The sequence below is a fragment of the Phaethon lepturus genome, unplaced genomic scaffold (genome assembly GCF_000687285.1).
Source record: "Phaethon lepturus isolate BGI_N335 unplaced genomic scaffold, ASM68728v1 scaffold3692, whole genome shotgun sequence".
Lineage (NCBI taxonomy): Eukaryota > Metazoa > Chordata > Aves > Phaethontiformes > Phaethontidae > Phaethon > Phaethon lepturus.
Window position 1 is genome coordinate 1 of NW_010521066.1, and position 20,202 is coordinate 20,202.

At 37.9% G+C, this 20,202-nt stretch overlaps 1 protein-coding gene across 1 annotated transcript in view; it reads left to right on the forward strand.

Annotated features, from left to right (window-relative positions):
• Positions 1-106: 106 nt before the first annotated feature.
• Positions 107-20,202, forward strand: part of PTPN2 (protein tyrosine phosphatase, non-receptor type 2) — a 28,177-nt gene continuing 8,081 nt past the window's right edge. Inside the window, exons 1-5 of the mRNA XM_010297591.1 lie at positions 107-313; positions 3,006-3,096; positions 12,137-12,237; positions 12,842-12,940; positions 14,111-14,248. Coding sequence (XP_010295893.1) covers positions 107-313; positions 3,006-3,096; positions 12,137-12,237; positions 12,842-12,940; positions 14,111-14,248 — 636 coding nt within the window. The remainder of the gene's footprint in view (positions 314-3,005; positions 3,097-12,136; positions 12,238-12,841; positions 12,941-14,110; positions 14,249-20,202) is intronic.

A 20,202-nucleotide genomic window follows, 5' to 3' on the forward strand; every position in this document is an offset into this window, starting at 1 on the left:
GGCAGTTGCGGCTTAGGCACTAAGGGCTTAACCAGGCGGCCGGTCTGAGCTGGGAGAGGGTGTTTTCCCCGCGGTTTCCAGGCGGAGTGGAAGGTTATACTTGATAATGCCGATCCGGCCAAGGCTTGCCGTCGCCGCTGGGTTCGCGGCTCTGCCACTGAAACGGCTGCGCAGCAGTTCCTCAGGCACCCACTCACCCTCCTCACCCGCCCGTTACCCCTGCCTTCGCTGGCTTGGCGTCTGCCGGAGGCCTGCGCGATTATTGTTCAGAAAATACGTTACTTGCCCTTTTCGTCTAGAAACAACGAGATTAGTAGCTTCCAACAATAGTCTTAGGGCCAGTTCCATAAAATAGACTTTCCGTGTAAGCTTATAATACTAGAGCAGTTATTTGGGCCAGTGCGTATTTTACAGTTTTCTTTCACTAATGAGGAAAAACAATCCAAAACGAAAGTGCTTTTTACTAACTTGAACTTGTGCTTTTTCTCTGTTTAATTAGCGGTGTGATTGACTTACGTGTATTTAAAATATATTATCTCTAGACATGTATTGTGGAACTGAACTGTGGTTTGAATTTAACGGGGAATAGCAGAAATAAACAGTGCTAAGTTAATGAGACAAAAATGTAACAAAGAATTCTGCAACCAGTGTCCTTCGTGAGGTAGAAATGTACACACACATTACATCTGGTATATCCAGACCGAACAAGTTAGCTTTCCCAATTCATTTTAATATTATTTAGTTGTACTTGGAGAAGTAAACTGAAGAGAGAATTGTATATTAAGCTCTGCTAAACTTTATATACGGATTTCCTAATTTTACTACAGCTATGCTGTAAAATAAAGTATTTTGTATTCTGTATTTCCCTAACTTATAGATTTTGCAAACTCAGGATTTTTTCAGGGTACTTAACACATTTGTTTTATATTAAAACCAGAGAGTATGGATCTGCTTAAAAACATAAAGGGAAAATAGCAAATGATGTTTTTAAATAGCACAAACTTATAGAAAATACTCTAATTTCTGACTACTTGTTTTTACACTGAGTTTTTGTTTAGGAAGGTATTTTCCTATGATAGAGTTGTATAAGAAACATATGTACTTGCCCGGAGAAGTGTAAGTTTCTCTGAAGAAAAAAAAAGGGTTTTTTTATTTTTCTGGCTGAGAACAGTTTTGTATATTTGCCTTGCAGTTCCATGAATTTTCCAAGACTTGTGGTAAAATCCTATGAAGCTTGGAATTTTTATGCTGACTCCTGGAGCATCTATACAATCTGAATTAATGACTGAATACTGATTTTCAACTTTTTTTTTTATAGAAGTTTTTCTTGTGTAATATGCCTTATGTTACATCTGACATCTGATTTGTTTCTCCAGTTTGTGATGGCTGGATCATGTGTAGGAAGACTGATATTGGAACTAGTCATTGTACTTTCTTAGGTTTAATTCTTTCAAGCAAGCCCCCCTCCCTATTGCTGTAGTAGTGTTTCTAGCTGTTTTAATGTGTCTTGACCAAATTACAGACACAAATGTGCACAGAGGATGCCAGTGCTTTTAAAAACAAAATAAGTTGCATCCTGTTATGCCGTAATACAAAATTTACATTTCCTGAGAACTTGGTTATTCTGTGAACAGGTTGTGCCTGCCAAATGGATTTTTTCGATGTGCATGTGGTTGCTCTTAAAGCTTGTAAGCCTTATAAACCAGGGCAGAAGACAAGTTCCAGTGTTCTGTATCAAAACCAAAAAAAACCTGATTGTCTAATAGATCAAGAGATTTTTATACAAATATGTGAGCATTGGTGCTTGACAGTTGGTGCTCCACATTGTGGTTTAGGTTCTTTACAGGTTGGCGCTGCACTTAAGTGACGTCACACACCAGATCTAAAAATTGAGCTTCCTTATGTGTGTTAGATTTCCGCTGAAGTCCTTTTTGGCTGTGTTTGTTGCCTGGGAATACACAGACTATTTAGGAAGTTTGAGAAGACAAAGATAGTGGAAACATAGCAAAGACCAAAGAATGCTTAGCTGTAAGGAGAATTTTAAACGCTCTTTGGGACCTAACGATCACATATAACAACATCATCTAAAAACAAAAGGAGAATTCAGAATTGAACATTGTTAATTCTGTATCATACAACATGTGTGCTGAGATGGCATCAGTACAGAGATATCTAAAGGGATAGTTCAGTTCATAGGAGGCTGCTCGTCAATAGCACTTTAGCTGTGTTTTCAGTTGCCTTCACTCTATATCTTAGTGAAGTTGTGGAAAAGGTACACTCGGAGCAAAAAATTAATAAAACCAAACATTCAAGAGTATGTGAATAGTACGCTCCTTAAAATTGTATTTAAATGAGTATGTCTTCGTATCTTCTAAATGCAGATTATTGAAAAGTTTGTCTTAATGTCTGAGGAGAAGCAGGCTGTGATTTCACATTGATATTTGTGAGCCTAGAATTGTTCCTTCGTATTGGGTCATGTCTAACTACAGCTGTATGGGTTGAACCATCAAACCATCTCAAAAATAATCTTTTGTTAACAGCAGCCATAAAATCATTAATTAGCTTAGTTATCTTTATGGGGATTCATGCTGCCTGTTGGTGTAAAGGAGCTAGCAATGTACTGCTGTTGGTGCTGTCTATCTGAGTCTCTTATTACTGTGGGAGATAACGTGCACAAGTCTGAGGTAGACCATAAGCATAATAAATATCTGGGGTTTTTTTCCCCTTTATTCCTGCTACGTCAGTTGCTTACCAAATTGCGCTTACGTTAGTTTGGTGGTGTTAGCCAACTGTGGAAAGATCTAAATGGCAACAGCTTGGCCAAGAATGAGAGACGTGTTCTGAGTGAAGATAACACTAGGTGTAGTAAAGGTTGGCTTAAAAATGTTAATCATTAATAACCTTGATTAATTAATAAGGTGGAATGCCTTATCATAGGATGTGTAGAACACTAACCTTAATCAGCTTACTGGCTATAAGTAAATAGCATTTTTTGTCTTTTAAAGGAAATTCGACATAAATCCAGTGACTACCCTCATAGAGTTGCAAAATATCCAGAAAACAGAAATCGAAACAGATACAGAGATGTTAGTCCATGTAAGTATCTTTTCTGCAATTATTGCAGTAAACTTTAAGACTTTTTACTTACACAGTTTACTTTTAAACACTGTAGCTAATTAATCATGGTCATTGTTGGGTTTGTATCTTGTTTATTTCTGTAGGCATGTATCCTATGATAAATGTGTTTTTCATAACATCCACAAATGTGTATAACAGAAGGGAGAAAAGTCTGCTGGTTAAACTCGTTGTGCTGAATGGTGAATGAGAGAGGACTGCAAATCATAGTTACTAGTATATAGGTAAATGTGTGTGAGCTGCAAAGTAATATTTTAAAGATACTTTTCTCATAAGGAAATTATTTGTTTAATATTACGTGTCACAAAAAACTGGAACATTTGCTCAGCACAGAAATTAAGTTAGTAAGCTTTACTAACAATTTCCTTTTGGGCCAAGTGATTCTACACGTTTATAAGATTGTGTGGATAAATGCCACTGGATTTCTCCTGTTGCTTAAAAAAATACTTGAGATTTTGTTATTTTTTTCTGTTCAGAAGAATGTATGCATGAAGCTGTTCTTTAATTTTGTCAATGCAAGTAGATAGGTATGGAATGCTTTGTATTTTTCTGCCATAAAACGGTCTTTGTGACATAATGACCTTATACCTTAGGTGAAGGCAGCTTTTTTTTTTTACCAGCTTCTTTGCTACTTAAGTGTTACGGACTTTTTTTCAAGAGCATTTACTTTAGAAACTGTAATCCAAAATCATTGTAATAAGACGTGTAGTTATAGGTGGAGAAATCTATCATAAATAGCTTTCAAAATGACTAAGAAAAAAATTCAGTACAGCCTTAATTTTTCTACAACATGTGGAAGTTGGAACAGGTTTGTGTGTTCTTTAGTATGAAGTTTCCCAGACCACCAAAGGCTCAAAAGCCTTCTTGTATTGGATCTAGAATTTTTGAAGGGTTGGCGGTGTATTGGTGCTTTTTGTTTGAGAGTCTAATCTGAATACCTATTGTAAGATTTGGAGAAGTGCTGAACTCCTTGTTGTGTTAACAGCATGTGCATAGCACTTCTCAAAACTACACAGGAAGGGTCTCGGATTGAGTCATGCTGGTCAGATGCGGTGCTGTGCGCTGCTCGTTACGCTGCCACCAGAATGCTAACTTGCACAGTGTTTTCTCACCAAATGGATCCGGTCTTGCTTAATGCTGAATCCCAATACTGAACTCTGATTAAATTGAACTTAAGAGCTCAGTGCACAGCCTCTTTGCTGTGTCTGCATGGCATTCTCCAGCCTGGTCTATTTGAGAATGTACAGCTCTGGAGAACATACCTCAGGTTAGTCAAGGCTTACTAATTTCCACTGTACGCTCAGCAAAGGGAGACGTGCCTCTGCTGGAGCTTTGTTGATCTATGCTTAGGTGTCCCAGGTTTACTGTCCTGTTACAGCACAGTGTTAGCATCTTAATGGTGCTGAGGTAGGTCATGTTTTATTCATTCTCTGTTTCATTCACTTTCTCTTTCATTCCTGGATTGGGATGGGGGCTGTAAGAAGTGAAGACAGAGAATTGGCTTTGAACCCATGAGACCTAAGTTCTATTCCTGGGTCCAATATCTTATACAATTTCTGTGGCCAAAGCTGTATTCACGCATTTACCATTTCTTCTGTCCATGGATTTCATTTCTTAGGCACAACTGCAAAGAGAATGGCAGCTTATCTTCAATGTGTTTGTGGTTTTTCTTTTTTTGAAAAGAGTGTTTGTAAAATAAATAAATAAGACATTGTGTTATTTAAGTAGCATCTAATAATGCCTGCAATAATATCTTAAAGGTGTGAGTTGTATTGCATTTCCTGTAGTTTTTTGGAGCTCAAAATTTTCCTTAATCATGGCATGCCTTTTACAATAGTGAAGAGCACCAAACATCTCTGCCGTGGTCATGGCAAAACCTGCTTCTGAAATGCTAGTTCAGCCAGGAGGAAATTAATTACGTGATTGTACTACTTGGACTTGTGCAAAGCATTTGACACTGTCGCACCTGACATCCTTGTCTCTAAATTGGAGAGAAATGGAATTGATGGATGGACCACTCGGTGGATAAGGAATTGGCTGGATAGTCGCATTCAAACTATTGCAGTCAACAGTTCAATGTCTAAGAGGAGACCAGTGATGAGTGGTGTCCCTCAGGATTCAATATTGGGACTGGCACTGTTTAACATCTTTGTTGGCAGTATGGACAGTGGGATTGAGTGCACCCTCAGTAAGTTTGCCGATGACACCAAGCTGTGTGTTGCGGTCAACATACTGGAGGGAGGGGATGCCATCCAGAGGGCCTGTGACAGACTTGAGAGGTGGGCTCATGTGAATCTCATTAAGTTCAACAAGGCCAAGTGCAGGGTCCTGCACATGGTTTGGAGCAATCCCAAGCACAAATACAGGCTGAGTGGAAAAAGATTGAGAGCAGCTTTTGAGGAGAAGGACTTGGGGGTACTGGTGGATGAGAAGCTGGACATGAGCCCGTTGCTTGCAGCCCAGAAGGCCAACTATATCCTAGGCTGCATCAAAAGAAGCATGGCCAGCAGGTCAAGGGAGGTGATTCTGCCCCTGTACATGGCTCTTGTGAGATCCCACTTGGAGTCCTGTGTTCAGCTCTGGAGCCCCCAACAGGAGAAGGACATTGACCTGTTTGAGTGAGTCTAGAGGAAGACCGCAAAGATAATCAGATGGATGGAGCACCTCTCCTATGAAAACAGGCTGAGAGAGTTGGGGTTGTTCAGCCTGGAGAAGAGAAAGCTCCGGGAGACCTTATAGCTGCCTTCCAGTACCTGAAAGGTGCCTCCAGGAAAGCTGGAGAGGGACTTTTTACAAGGGCGTGTGGTGATGGGACAAGGGGCAATGGCTTTAAACTGAAAGAGGGTAAATTTAGATTAGATACAAGGAAAAAATTCTTCACTATGAGGGTGATGAAGCACTGGAACAGGGTGGCCGGAGAACTTATGGGCCCCATCCTTGGAAGTGTTCAAGGCCAAGTTGGATGGGGCTTGGAGCAACCTGGTCTAGTGGAAGATGTCCCTTCCCAAGGCCGGGGGGTTGGACTAGATGATTTTTAAGATCCTTTCCAACCCAAACTATTCTGTGATTGGATTAATCCCTGGACCCTGCGCAAGAGCAGAGACAGATAAAATCTCATGTTGGAAGTAGTAGTTGGGCTCAGGAAAGGGTTAGAGTCATTACATGCTAGTTTACATGAACTATAACATGATGACTGAACTAAGATGGTGAACTTTGAGGCATGTGTCAGTTTTTAGCATTTACAAGAGAAGAAAGGTTTGAATTGGGTCACCAAGATAGCCCGCAGAAGTGGGCACTAGGAGCAGGGCTGTATGAGGAGAACAGAGCAAAACACTGTGTTTGAAGTAATTTCTGTTGAATTTTACATCTGTGTGTTTTAAAATGTGACTCATAATTGTTTCTGTAATGATGGTGAGAGTTGGGAGGAGAAAGAGACCTGGAAGGGAATATATGATAAATAACATTCCAAGATAGCAGCACCTTAACTTCAAAGCAGCTGGAGTAAAAGCTGTGCCATTTGGTCACTGTGGTGAACACCTCTAGTTGTGGTGCATGTATGCAAGGAACTGGCAATGCAGAAGTGCAAGACAACTCCATCTTGCACAGTCTTAACATCTCAGTCCTTCACTTTGCAAGTTTTACTGCTCTTTACCAGCGTTTAAATGAAGAACAGGCGATAATAATAATACTCTCTAATAGTGAAAGACTTTTAGAACTAGCAGTTAAACTTCTAAGATGTAGCTACTTAAACATGTTGTAAGACATAAGACATAATTTGATGAAAATGTTTTATTTCTCTATAGCAGGGAGAAAATGGTTTGTTAATCTAGATAGTGGCCAAACCAGTCTAAAATCTGAGGTGGTATGTCTGCAAAAGGAAATGCAAAGATTTTTCTGTCTTATGGAAAAGATGTCAATTACAAGTGCAGGAAAAAATGCTCTGGGTTGGTTTGCCCCATTTCAGCCATAATATGTAAGACATGCACACTGAAACCAATCTGTGTCCGTTACATACATTTCTAGGTAAAAGTTGATTTCTGTTAGCTGGCAAAGGCTAATCATCTTTGCCCATTACAGCTGAGTTTCATGTTGTCTCCAGTTTCATAAGTATTTTTGTTAGTGTCCAGTTTTGTTGTCTGAAGAGCTGTGGTGTGTGTAAGTTTGGTCGGGTAAAAGCCCTCAAGAGTTACTGCCTAGCCAAAATAAATAGCAGTCTAGCAGTTTGGTGTTAGTCTAGAATGGGGAGAGGAATATTTTGGTTATGCAGTAGTATTAAAACAGGAAGTTAATCTGAAATAGGGTTGGTTTGACAGCCAGTCATTTCCTGACAGATGAAACCATTTCTCAGAAAACATTGTTAAGAGGAAAATAACTTGTGAGGTTATTATTTCTTATTGATAACTTTAATGAAACACGAAGATTTCTGTTAATACTTCTCTTCTAAGTCTGATCCTTAGTGGGTATCAGAGGAGTCTAGTGTCTTAGATTGACTGTAAAAACCTTTAGAGGTATGCTTAGCATGTTCCCAGTCTTACAGGCAAGAAGGAAATCCCCTCGGCAAAATTGGCAGGAATTTTTTTCTTTTGCTTTTTAAGAGTAGATGGGGGTTTAATCAGTTTTAGCTTTAGCCTTCCTTTGTAATGTGGTATGTAGCCCAGTTCCTTAGGTCATCTGAACTTTTTTGCCTTGTAGAACATGTTGGTGTTGGAGGGTCTTGAGAGGAAGCGATTTCTCTTGTTTTCTTCCTGTGGCCACTAGTAGACTTTGTGTTGGACCTTTCAACTGTAGGCTTGCAGATGTCATAGAGTATGTACGAGGAGAGAGGAATGTGAAGAGTATTGTGCTTTACAGGGAACAGAGTTGGAGCTGATGTGGATGGTTTTGCACTTAGTGCTGATTAATTATTGTTGTGAAAATGTTCCTTTTCTGTCCTGTGTTTTGAATGTATGTGCTGAGAACAGGGAGATGTTCTATTCAAAATAAGCCTACTGCACTTCTTGATGTCCGTATTAGAAGCTAGCATTGATGACTTTTACGGTGTTATCTAATGATTCCCTAAAACATCTTGTTACCAGAAACATGGTATAAATAAATTCAACGTGCTGCTTTTGAAGAGACTTCTTTCTTTGGGGTTGGGGAAGAGGGGAATTTTATAGCACATACGGATCTAAACTTTTTGTATCTTAAGCGTTTTTTAACAGTCCTGCTTAAAATTGTAAGGCTCCTGTGCAGTAGTTATGCATATATTTCAGTATGAGTACATTTCAGTTATGAACTAGGCCATGATTGATTTGATGGCATTCTTTGCGTACAACCCATGACAGGGTGAGGAAAAGTCACTTTGCCTTTCCTTTGCCTTAGGCTACCTCTGAAACTTGAAACTATAAGTCTAGTGACAGAGTATTGTAATTTGAATAATTTAGCAGCTCAGATAGACTAGATTTAGATTAGTGAAATTAAGGGGATTTGCTGGTAGGCAGGAAAGGGTCAGACTGGGTCACTGGGATGGCTTATGGCTACATGTTTTATTTATGACTTCCTTTAATCCGCTAAGTAGCATTTCACCCTTCTTTGTTGTTAATAGCTCTATATTTGGGGAGCCAGAAATATCCCTTGGATGTAAGATAATTTTTAAGTTTTACAGTGGTTTCACTGCTAGAAACATAATTGTTTTCAAATGAAAACTTTTCATTAACCAACTGCAAGAACTGTATGATGTAAAATGCCAAACATTTTCATATGTCTGTTTTAACTGGATATGTCATTTTCTTTTTAGCAGGGAGTGGGCAAATTGATGTGTAATGTGAAGTCCTGGCCTTATTTGAGACATGGGGAGTGTTGTCAGTGATCTCAGTAGGACAGGGTTTCACTTGAAGTGGGTAGTAAGAGCTTGCTTATCTCAGAAAGGGTGGTTCTGGGAGTAGTTATCTTAGTGCAGGAGCCAGAATAAGAAGCGTTTTTAAGGTTTCCACTTCCTTTTTGGGCTGCATAGTTTGTTGAAATAGGGGAATTAGTGCTTCAGAAAATGACTACTATATTTTAGGTGTTGAGGGTATTGGCAACATTTAAGATAAATCTTTTAAGATAAGATTTATGATAGGTTTATCATTCATGTAAATCTAAATTACTTTGTAATTGGAAATTATTTACATATGGGAAATATGTTACAGCTAACTGGCTGTGAAAAGTTGGCTTGCTTCATGTAGTTTAGAAGAGCAAGCCAGGGCTTGAATGAAGTTTCTGGGTCATTGTGTCCTTTAGGAATGTTTTCCCTTAAAAGAGGGCAAATCGATATATTCTAGCAGCTTGCTTTGTCCTGTGGAGTGTATGCCAGTGTATTTGTAGGACTGCCTCTGTTTTAGTTGGGGAGGAGGGACGCTGTCTGTGCATAGAATTAGTTGTTAAAGGGACTTTTAAAAAAACATTCAGTTTTATTTGTCATGTTTACAAAGCAGAACTTGCAAGAAGGGAAAAATATGGCTGAAAACGTGTGTAAGGGTCACAGTAGGAAACCTCATTAGTGCCTCGGCAGTTATCTCTTACTGTTAGCAATGCAGCAGCTGCTGCTGGGTGATTAAACCGTTAATAGTGCTTGCTTACGTCACCTTTCCGAGAACACTAGTACCGGTATGTGTGATTTACTATAACAAGATCTTAAGTTTTTCCTGTTGGCAAATGACATGTAATATTTACAAAGGTCTTGGTTTCTCTCCAGTAGAAACATTTCAGATCGAGTGATACATGGAAGGAAAAAGTAACACTTTCCCATCTAGACAAAATAATACAAGGAGATGTATTTTACTTTAAAATGCACATGTGTCTTAATTTTACTGTGTCTTGGCTTTGATAAGATTTTTTTATTCATGCAGATGTATCATAAATTGTTTTAAGACTCCTGAAAATCAAGATGGTGTTGTCTTACAGCTGAAATGCTAATGAAAATAGACTAAACCAGTAACTTTCTCATACTTTTGTATTAAAAATAGGTTTTCAGCATATTTCTGTTCTCTGCGTGTTTGTATGTGACTGCATATAAAAGCTAGCAGCTAAAGGAGGTTGGATGACAACCCGAAATCTCAGTCCTTGGAAAAAAAAACAAAACAAAAAAAAAAGCAATTTACTGTTGACTTCTTTCCTTGAATCCAGCAAGATCCTCTCTCATAGTTGCCCATAGCAGATAGAGAAGGAGAGTATAAAAGCAGATCAAGACCTACTAAATGTACTTTTCCCAGGCTTCCACACATATGTAAAGTATTTATAAAACATATGAGCAGTCCATAGAATAAGAGTCTAATTCAGTAGCTGTTTTTTGTTTCCCATCAACTTTTTGCCTATTTGAGGTCATATTCATGGATTTCCTAGCTAAGCCTTGTGCTGTATAGCTGGCTCTGGTATGGGGACTTAATCTGGATTCAGCTGCACTGAATGTGATACTTGGTAGTTGCTTATGTCAAAACTGATGGATTTTGCGCATTTCCCAAGATGTTTGTCAAAAAAGTTAGCCTTTTGGTGCAGGGATGGGAGAAGGAAAAGTGGGCTGACATTTTAACAGCAACTGTGCCATCAGCCTGCACCCCACAAGAGTTTTGTGCGTTAGACCAGGTGAATGCAGGTTAAAAAACAGGCATTGCACTGTAATTCACTTGCAGCTCTGTCAGTGTCTTTATGTAATGATGGATTTCGCGCATTTCCCAAGACGTTTGTCAAAAAGAAGTTAGCCTTTTGGTGCAGGGATGGGAGAAGGAAAAGTGGGCTGACATTTTAACAGCAACTGTGCCATCAGCCTGCACCCCACATGAGTTTTGTGCGTTAGACCAGGTGAATGCAGGTTAAAAAACAGGCATTGCACTGTAATTCACTTGCAGCTCTGTCAGTGTCTTTATGTAATCTCTTCTATCTTTTCCAGAAATGTGTTGAAGTCTCTTAAATTCATTTTAGTTTGCTATTTTTTATTTACTTTTCTCATAAACTGTCTGTCTAGGCAGTTGAGCTTCAGGGGAGTTGCAGTCAGTTGGATCTCATTTCCTGGCATGTAGTTGTGTACAAATTTTAAAATAAAAATGCTGTTTATTTAATACTGTTCTAATAAATGGGCGAAGGATTATTTACTGTGAGGAAGTCTGATTACCTAAATGTCTCCTAAAGGGTGATAATTCAGATACTAAAAAGTTCTAGGAACAGCCATAGTGACTTTTTGTTATGCAGTGTTTTAGTATCACTGTCTGCTAATCCTTCTCATATTAAAGTTATAATTTTAAATTGACTCCTTTGCTTGCCTCTGCCATAAATAGGGGAACCTTCTGTCTCTCTAATCACGAGAGACTGAAACTGTGTAATTAGATTAGGCTTCATTTATTGGAACATTTGTTAAAGGGGTGCATTTTTGCATGTGCCCCTTCTTTAGTATTTTTCATTTGTATAGTATTAAACCACAAATTACAGGGAAAATGAAATTGATTAAAGCTTGGTGTCAATTATTGCAAATAGATTGATTGATTGATTGAAGCCGTGTGAGTTTTACTTTATGATTCTACCTCAACCTATGAAACTTCAGTTCACCAAACATCTTGGAATTCTAAACTTAAAGGAAACCATGCAGTGAAGTGATCTGGTGTGATAGCATAGATCGCTGCCTGGTGTGGGCTGTGGTGCTGTTCTGTTAAGGAAATGCAACTGTTGAGGGATGGCTGTGAGCATCTTCTGGCATGTGAGGGAGGATTGTTTTGTTTGGTTGTTTCTTAAAGAAAACTGAGTATTCCATTTTTCTGAGCAGCTTCTATTAATAGCTGCCTGAAATTACTCTGATGGAATGCTGAGGGGAAGATGAGACAGGCAGTTATCAAAGTTACATGAGAAATCAGTTTCATGTGTTTTTGTAGTTTGCCATTTGGTTAGTACTGAAGAATTTATTTCTAATTGCTTGTCAGACCTTAACTTGCCTGATAGAGTGTATTCATCAAGATGGATGCGTCATTGATTGTTAATTTTCTTTGCATTTTAGATGATCATAGTCGTGTAAAACTGCAGAACACTGAGAATGACTATATCAATGCCAGCCTAGTGGTCATAGAAGAAGCCCAGAGATGCTATATTTTAACACAGGTAAGTAGTACCAATTACTAGGTTGTTACGGGGATTGAGAATCTGGGGGAGGGAGATTTGTACAGTCGTAATTTGTATTTGGATGGTTCCTTGTCTCTAGTGCGTTTTATAAATACATTTGTCATACTAACTGCCAGTTTGATCTAGTTGTGAACACGTATATTAAGAAAAAACTAAAGGGAATATTTAAGTATGAATAGTTTACTGCATATAAAGCTTTTCAGATATTTCTTTTGGAAATAGGTTGCAACAATAGTTTTTACCTCTTACTTCATCTTGTACCTTCTGAGCATGCCTGCAGTAGCTTTTCTTTTAACGGCAAAATAATATTGATGCCCAAACTGAAACATCCCTTCTCTGAGTTCTTACTGTTTTGTTGTTTGTGTTTTTGTTGTTGTTTCTTTTAAACCCCAACTTTTAAGTACTGGAATGATCTGTGCAGTATGGTTACTTTCTTGTCTGTCATTTTTATCATTCTATTAATAATTTGTTTAAACTTTTCAGAGGAAGACTTCTTCCTGTTTCACACAGTGAACTATTAAATGTGTTCAAACACTGCTTTGCCTATACATTTTCCCACCCATTTTTTTTCTTTACTACACAGGGCCCACTACCTAATACATGTTGTCATTTTTGGCTAATGGTATGGCAGCAACAAACAAAAGCGGTTGTCATGCTGAACAGAATTGTTGAAAAAGAATCGGTAAGTAATATTAGGCCTAAAGTTGTAAATGAAGTCACATAATTTTAATACAGTTGAACAATGTTTGATTGTTATGTTAAAAGAATTAACAGACTTTCTCACTGATGTACAGCATAACATGTATTTAATATAACACTACAGTGGTGGAGCTAAGACACAAAAGTCAGTTTGGTGAAAAGCGCATCTAATAAAAATATGTCCAGAACCGTGAAAGTAACATCCTGAGACAGTAAGATGTAGAGATAGAAATAAGATGGAGTAGAAGCAGTGTAAGATGCTATGGAACAAATGGAAGTTGTGAAAACAAGTTTGAATTAAAGTATCTTTAGATTATTTCTTCTAACAGAGTAGTAGATTTATTATATAGTGATCTTAACTGTTTGCAACAGTGAAGACAAGCTGCTGCCCACCAGCTGTCATACTGGTCTAGTTATTTTTGATTCTTTACAGCTGGTGCTATATATGCAGAATACACAAATCTTCTGTTACGATGTAGTTTTTCTGCTAATGTGCCTAAAACCACTGTGGATTTTAGTTTTAAATGCATGTAATTTGAGGTTTATGGGGTTTTTTTCAGAGTAGATTTGTTAGCGAAAAAGATTTGACTAGTCCATTAAAAAGTCACTTACTTTCTTATGCAAAAATTTTCCTACAGAAAGTTTGAGTGCAGGGCAAGAGGAATAAAGACAAGAGACAGTTTTGCATTGCTTTGTTAGTTCTTTCCTTTGTTTCACTAGAATCTTCCAGTATTCAGCAAGTCTTGGGAAAACTGGATGTGTTACATCAGTTATGTAAATGTGCGGGTGTGCACGTCAGAAATGGAGGAGGGAAATGTTGTTGAAATAGCTGAATAAGGATCTCTGTTCACTGTAGAGAACTAGGGGGGGAGAAGGAGGAGAGTTAAGGTATGTCTCAAAACACGCTAGCCTTGTGATAAAAGAAAGTATAAACAGACAAAGCTGGAATGCATAATAGTCATTGAAACAGTTTTAGTAACTTAGCTGTAAACATTATGGACTTTGAGAATTCCTCAAACTGGGAGCAGGTACTTGAGTCTAATGTATTGAATAATGGGGTCTCAGAATTTGCTCATGCAAAGCCCAAGATACTAGAATACTTAACCAGATTTTTCTTTTTTTTCTCTTTTTCCTATTTTAAAAAATAAATTAGGTGAAATGTGCACAATACTGGCCAACAAAAGAAGAGGAAGTTATGACATTCAGTGAAACGGGTTTTCGTGTGCGGCTAGTATCTGAAGACGTCAAATCCTATTACACAGTACATCTACTGCAGTTAGAAAATATCAACGTAAGCTTTTCTCAGTCTGTATAGCTCATATTCCTGGGCTTAAGTATATAATGAAAACCATTCAGCATATTGTCACTACAGGTTTGATTGAGCTTTTACACAAAAAGTTGTAATGCATTTTGCTTGTGATAATGTTGAAGATGTATGTGTGGCATGTAAGCAAGTCAAATTAGACCTGAATTCATCTATAAGTTAAAAGAGATAACTTCAGCATTTTTATACTTACATTTTCCATTTCACAGTACCTTAACATGCTGAATTTTAATTGATGGTAGTGGTGATTCTAAGAGGAGCTGTAAGAAATACCCTAAAAGGAGGAACCTAGGAGTTGAAATTTCTCATTTGTTTGGAATATCAGAAATCAGACTCAGTAACTACTGTTGTTTTAATGGAACTTTCATTTTCCATGTAATTCAGTCCAGCTGTCTTAAGTTTTTGGGGGGAGGGGTGATTACCACCTGTAGATAGGTAACTGTATCTCCTCTTGCTTACCTCCCCTTTTGCTCCACAGGACCAACCATCCTTTTCTCTTAAAAATTAAGCACTTTGACAATTTAATCAAGTTAAGCTCAAAAAAATTGTTCCTGGCCTGAGCTTGGGTTGGAATTTGCTGCTTCTGTTTCAGAGCTGAAGACAGGATTGAAGAGCTTGTCTGTTTGTTCCAGCTATGTCTTGTAAGATATTCTCTCTCCCTATAAACCTTGCCTTATATTAAATGAAAGTGCTAGTATGGCAAGTTTTATTCAAGGTTGTCTTGTCAGTGGCTTTGGGAAAGGAAAGCTTGAAGGTGTTCCTTTGCATGTTGTTTTATACAACCAAATATTGATATATTTGGTCAAAATTATTTGAATTTATAGTAACTATTAATGGTACTTTGAGATATTGTTAGTTATTTTGAAACTTCCCTCATGAGATCAACATGATAAAACTTGGCATGTTGTTCCATGGTCTATTAAATGTAAGAAGAGCTTTATGAAATTCTGTCCTACTGACCTGAAGAATTTTTGTTTAGTTGTTTGTTTATTAACAGCACAGGCAAAGACAAGAGGAGTAGTGCTTGCAAGCTAGTTGCCTGAGAAAGAATAACTCTTTTTGGAAAGCTGAAGCTAGTTTACCTAACTAAAAAGGCCTCTTCATGGAAGTGTCTGGCTGACATTGGCCCGTAATCGTAAACTTCCTGTTTTCAAACGGTGCAGTTTTCATGATAGATGTATGTTTGGACATAACATTAGCTGGAAAATGCAGAAATCCCTTGAAGAACAGCACAATGTATACTATAGTAGACTTTTGAGTTGGAGCTATTGAGCACTTAAATTTCTGGGTTTGCTTTGGACTGCTAATGCAGGCCCATTGGTGCTGCACAGAGTTTCTTGTATGTCATGTAACTCGGTTTCACAAATACTTAGCAAACTTACTATATTGAATTTTTATTTTAATGTCCTAGCACTCATATAAGGCTCCACGAATATTAATGCCAAAGAACGACTTTTATATAAAACGGGTACAAGAAGTAGAACATACTTGGTCAATTGTTAGCCCTTCTGAAAGTTGACCACTGCTTTCTGCTGTAATTGCTCAGGTTCAGAACTCTCCTTGAGGAAAGACTTACTGTGAAGGCACAAAACCTTGCCTCTGTTGGAAAACAAGAGTAGAAGGAAAATACTGTGCTTATGTCAAAAATTAATAATCATTTATGTGTGAAGTCTGTGGTTTGAAGCAAAGTTTCCCAGTATACTGGAGAAGTGATAGTTAGGTGTTTATGAGAGCCTTTTGCTAAATCCGTAAAATAACGTTATTGGATGGGCTTGCTAAGTTTTGTGACAATATTATGGGAGGATTGTTAGATGTTGACAGCTAACTTCTGGAAGACTCCACCTTGTGTTGAATATGTATTTTTTGATGTTATTCTTTATTGCTGCTTCTAGCTTTCCATGTTACAAGTATAAATACTGGTCTTCAGCGAAAGAAAACTTGTGTTTTCAGTAATTTCTGGTGTAGCAACCCAGATAGCCTGGAGAAAGATACAGTGTGACGCATAATGAGTGCTTATAAGCAAAACCCCACTAGATTGATACTGGGGAATTCAGGGAAGCTATGGGAGGGCAAATGAGCATCAGTATTTGAGGGAAACCAGGGATTAACTGGGTGAGGAAACGAAACAGTGGAAAGGAATTGAAATTGCTGGAGGAACCTTGATGAATGTATCCCAGATGGGGTTCCTAGAAATAAGAATAAAGCAGCCAAAGAAAATATTTGCTGGGGAAGAAAGGACTGGAAGAAAAGACATGGATTTGATGTGACATTTGTGGTATGATACTTTAGAGTAAGGTCCATTAATAAACCCTAAGTGGAATCTTGAGTCCTCTGCAAACAGCACATATTTGGAAAAAAAACATTAGGAAAATGGACTCTCAACTTAGTACCAAGCCTCCGTGTGGCCATTGCTGTCAGATTAAGGTGATGCAAGACTGCTTAGTCGCCCTCACTGTCTGATCCTGTGGATGATCCAGGAAGTGTCAGCGTAGTGCAAGAAGATTTGATTTGCTTTGCTGCAAGTTTCCAATGTCCAAAAATTTTAAATGTACTGAGAAGATACTGTGTTTGTGGAGGCAAGCAATCTAATGGCAGGTGATGTCCTGGGATCTGGTGGTATCTTTGTATAAAGCTGTGTATATACATGTAATTCCCGTAGTGTTCTGAAGGTATTTCTGAAACATGGCATGCACTTGCTTTTGAACTTGTAGGGTGTCCTTATACCATTTTGACAAACTGCAACAGGGATTAATTTTGGTCTTCATGACCTCAGAAATAAGCCTGAGGTGTTAGGAAAGGTGTTGATGTCTTAACAGGAAAGGAGAACCCAGACCCACTTAATGCCAAGTGTTTTGCAGATTCAATGGGCATAGCTATTACCATGTTGACTTACCAGATATGTACTAGTTATTAAAAAACCAAACAAACAAACAAAAAAAAAAACCCCAAAACAAACCAGAATGTTTGTGAGGATTATTTGGCCCCATTGTCCTCATTGCCATTTTAATGCGCATTTTGAAAACCATTTTGCCAAGCATTAGAATGAACAACTAGAGAAGAGGTTCTGGTAAAAGTTGATTTAAGATTTTGAATTTCAGTGCTTAGAATATTGCCCTTACAGCATGCCTTCTCATTTTTATATGATCAAGTTAGTTGTTAATGTATTGAGGGCATGATTGTTAAGTACAGGACCACTATGAGGTTGTAGGTGCATTTTATGCGTTCATATGTTAGACCATTTCAGTACCCCTTAAACTATGAAATTAAGGCTTTTAAAAGGAGTGTGTGAAATTTGACAGACCAGCTTTTTTCTCTTCACCGGTTTTACTTGACACTGAAGGCATAAAATACCTTTGAGCATTTTGCTGTGTTTTATTCATGTTCATTCTTTCAGGTGACTGAACAACCTAAAGTTACTCTGAGATTTTTGTACCCTTTTGTTTTGAATGATTGGATAGTCACTGTAAAAAGGTTATGACAAAGCTTGATTTGATGGAAATTACCTGCATTACGTTATTTTTCTGCTTAAGTCCTCGTGTGGCTGTCTGCTTGTAACCTGGAGCATGGCTTGTGGTTTGATCATCCTTTGATTAGGCTGTTACTGTTGCCAGCAGTGAGTGAAGAACTGTGCAGTGTGGTGGTAACTTTCTGAGTTTATCAGTTTTAGCTATGTTGGTTATTTACTGAAAACTTGTCCTAAGTAGTTCATGAAGCTTTTGCTAGAATGGTTTGACTCATTTTCTTGAAAAGTTGTTTGTTTAAAAGTTGTCCCATGATTATTCAAGGTTTTGGGTTTTGGGGTTTTTTTTTTGGTAGCTAGTTTTCGGGAATAAATCTTGGAAGAATATGTTGTGGTTATGCTAGAATAAGCTGGTTTTCAGTTATCACACAGAAGTGTGTTCCCTGTGTATAACATATATAAAATTTTATATTACTCCCCGAGTCTTGATGTCCAGCTTTTTTTCTCTTAAAAGAACTAGATATTCTTTTATAAAATTAGTTGGTATTTAAAATTGAATTTCTGTCCATCAGCAGTTGTGACTCTTTAGCAAGCCAAACCTTTTCTCATTATAGTTCTGTATCACTTCACGTAAGTGATAGCTGTGCTGCATGGCTCAGTGACAAGGGGAGTTCTTTAAGAAAGGCTGGTACAGATACTCACACAAAGACAGTATTTCAGCTGTACAGCTTGACTGCCAAGCACCACTTGAAAGAGCCATTCTGTTTATGAGAGAAAATGTTGGAGCTTTGAAATATTGAAATGGGATTTGGCTGTACGATTAGAACTGCAAGTTCAAAGAAGACCAGCCAGTTCTGTTGCTCTGAAGTGGGACTCGTGGAGAAAGATGAAGAGATTAGGTATTTTTAAAATGAGCTGAAGTGGTGGAAAATTGTGGGATGGATAAAGCCTACGTACAGTATGGGGAGGGATAAAAAAGTAATTTTGTGGGTTAGGGCTAGATGAGATGTACAACAGCACTGTGTAATCTTTCCTTTACAAATACCTATTTTCAGATTAGTGTATGAGCAGGGTGATACTTGGCCATGTGCTTGAAGCACTACTGATTTATTTTTTTTAGGAGGAGGATGCTTAGTGCTTTACAGTATGGGATTTGAAAACAGAAACAGCCCACAGATCACTTGTTTTCTATAGACAAGGGCATTTTTGCCTTCTTGAGGTATAAGGGAGGCTTTTATCTGGAATGTTATTTAAGAATCTTGGGGGGGGGGGCGAGTATCATTTACCACTCTAAATGATCATCTAGGGTCACAAGAAACAACTTTAACCTTTGCTTTACTTAGCATGTGCATTTTAGCTCATCTCTCCAGTTTTCCTCTTAATTTTCTTTGTAAACTGATGAGTTATTTTTCTTAGAGGAAATTGCTTAAGAGTGTTATCTTCTTTAAAATTCTATAATTTCCAGATTGCTTATTAAAAAATTGTCTCCATGAGTTTTGAACAAATGGGTCGTTTCAGTTGATTAGTGAGTTAACTCACTAGTTGAAAAACTAGGTACAGACAGCCAGTAAGAAGAGCTCAGCTGAAAATGCAAACCCTTTTTTAATGCTTTGCTTCGGACAAATAAGAAAGGGAAATCCCAGTGTATTTATGCAATTTAGGCCTTGGTAGATTCTGCCCCCTCTCCCCTTTGAAATCTCACTGTGTACTCATTTTCCCAGTACAATGGATCAGACTCTGTTGTCCTTGCTCTTAGCCAATGTTATTCCTGGAAGATAACTGTGCATTTGAGAGTGACTTGAGTCATGTTAATATCCACTGTTTCTTGTGAAAATATTGGCAGTCTTGCAGTATCAGGCATTGAAGGCAAAAGACAAAATGGGAGAGTATTTTTATTACTGTGGTAACCATGAACTGGATTGTTTTAGTTTCACAAAGTAATTTCGTAAGTTGTCCCTCATAAGAAGTTGAAACAGACTGAACAGGAGATGAACAGTAGAATTTATTCTAATTTCATAGCTATATTTTACTGTTGCTGAAAAAGAAAAACAGCTTTTCTGGAATATATTAATATTTTAAATCTTATTGTGCTCCATCTTTGTGGAGGCTTATGTAGGTTTTAATCTATGTGGAAAATAAGATGAAATAGAAGGAGGATAAAAATAACTGAACCTTTCTAAAATCCCTGAGCTAAATCAGTGATCAAGTTTTCTCAGAATCAATGTAGCAAGAAAAGATCAGAGGCAAGGGGTAGCATTTAACTGCAACTCTGAAGTGAGTTCTGGAAAGATACGATCCAAATTTGTCCTGAAAGCACTCCAGACACATACATACTTTCTGGCTGTCATTTCAATACTTGCAGTTAGTTGGTCATGTTAGGAGGGGAGCGGCATGGTTCTAAAACAACTGCATGGTTTTGGAATCCTTCCTTCTTACTTACAAAGAGCGAATACATCCAGCA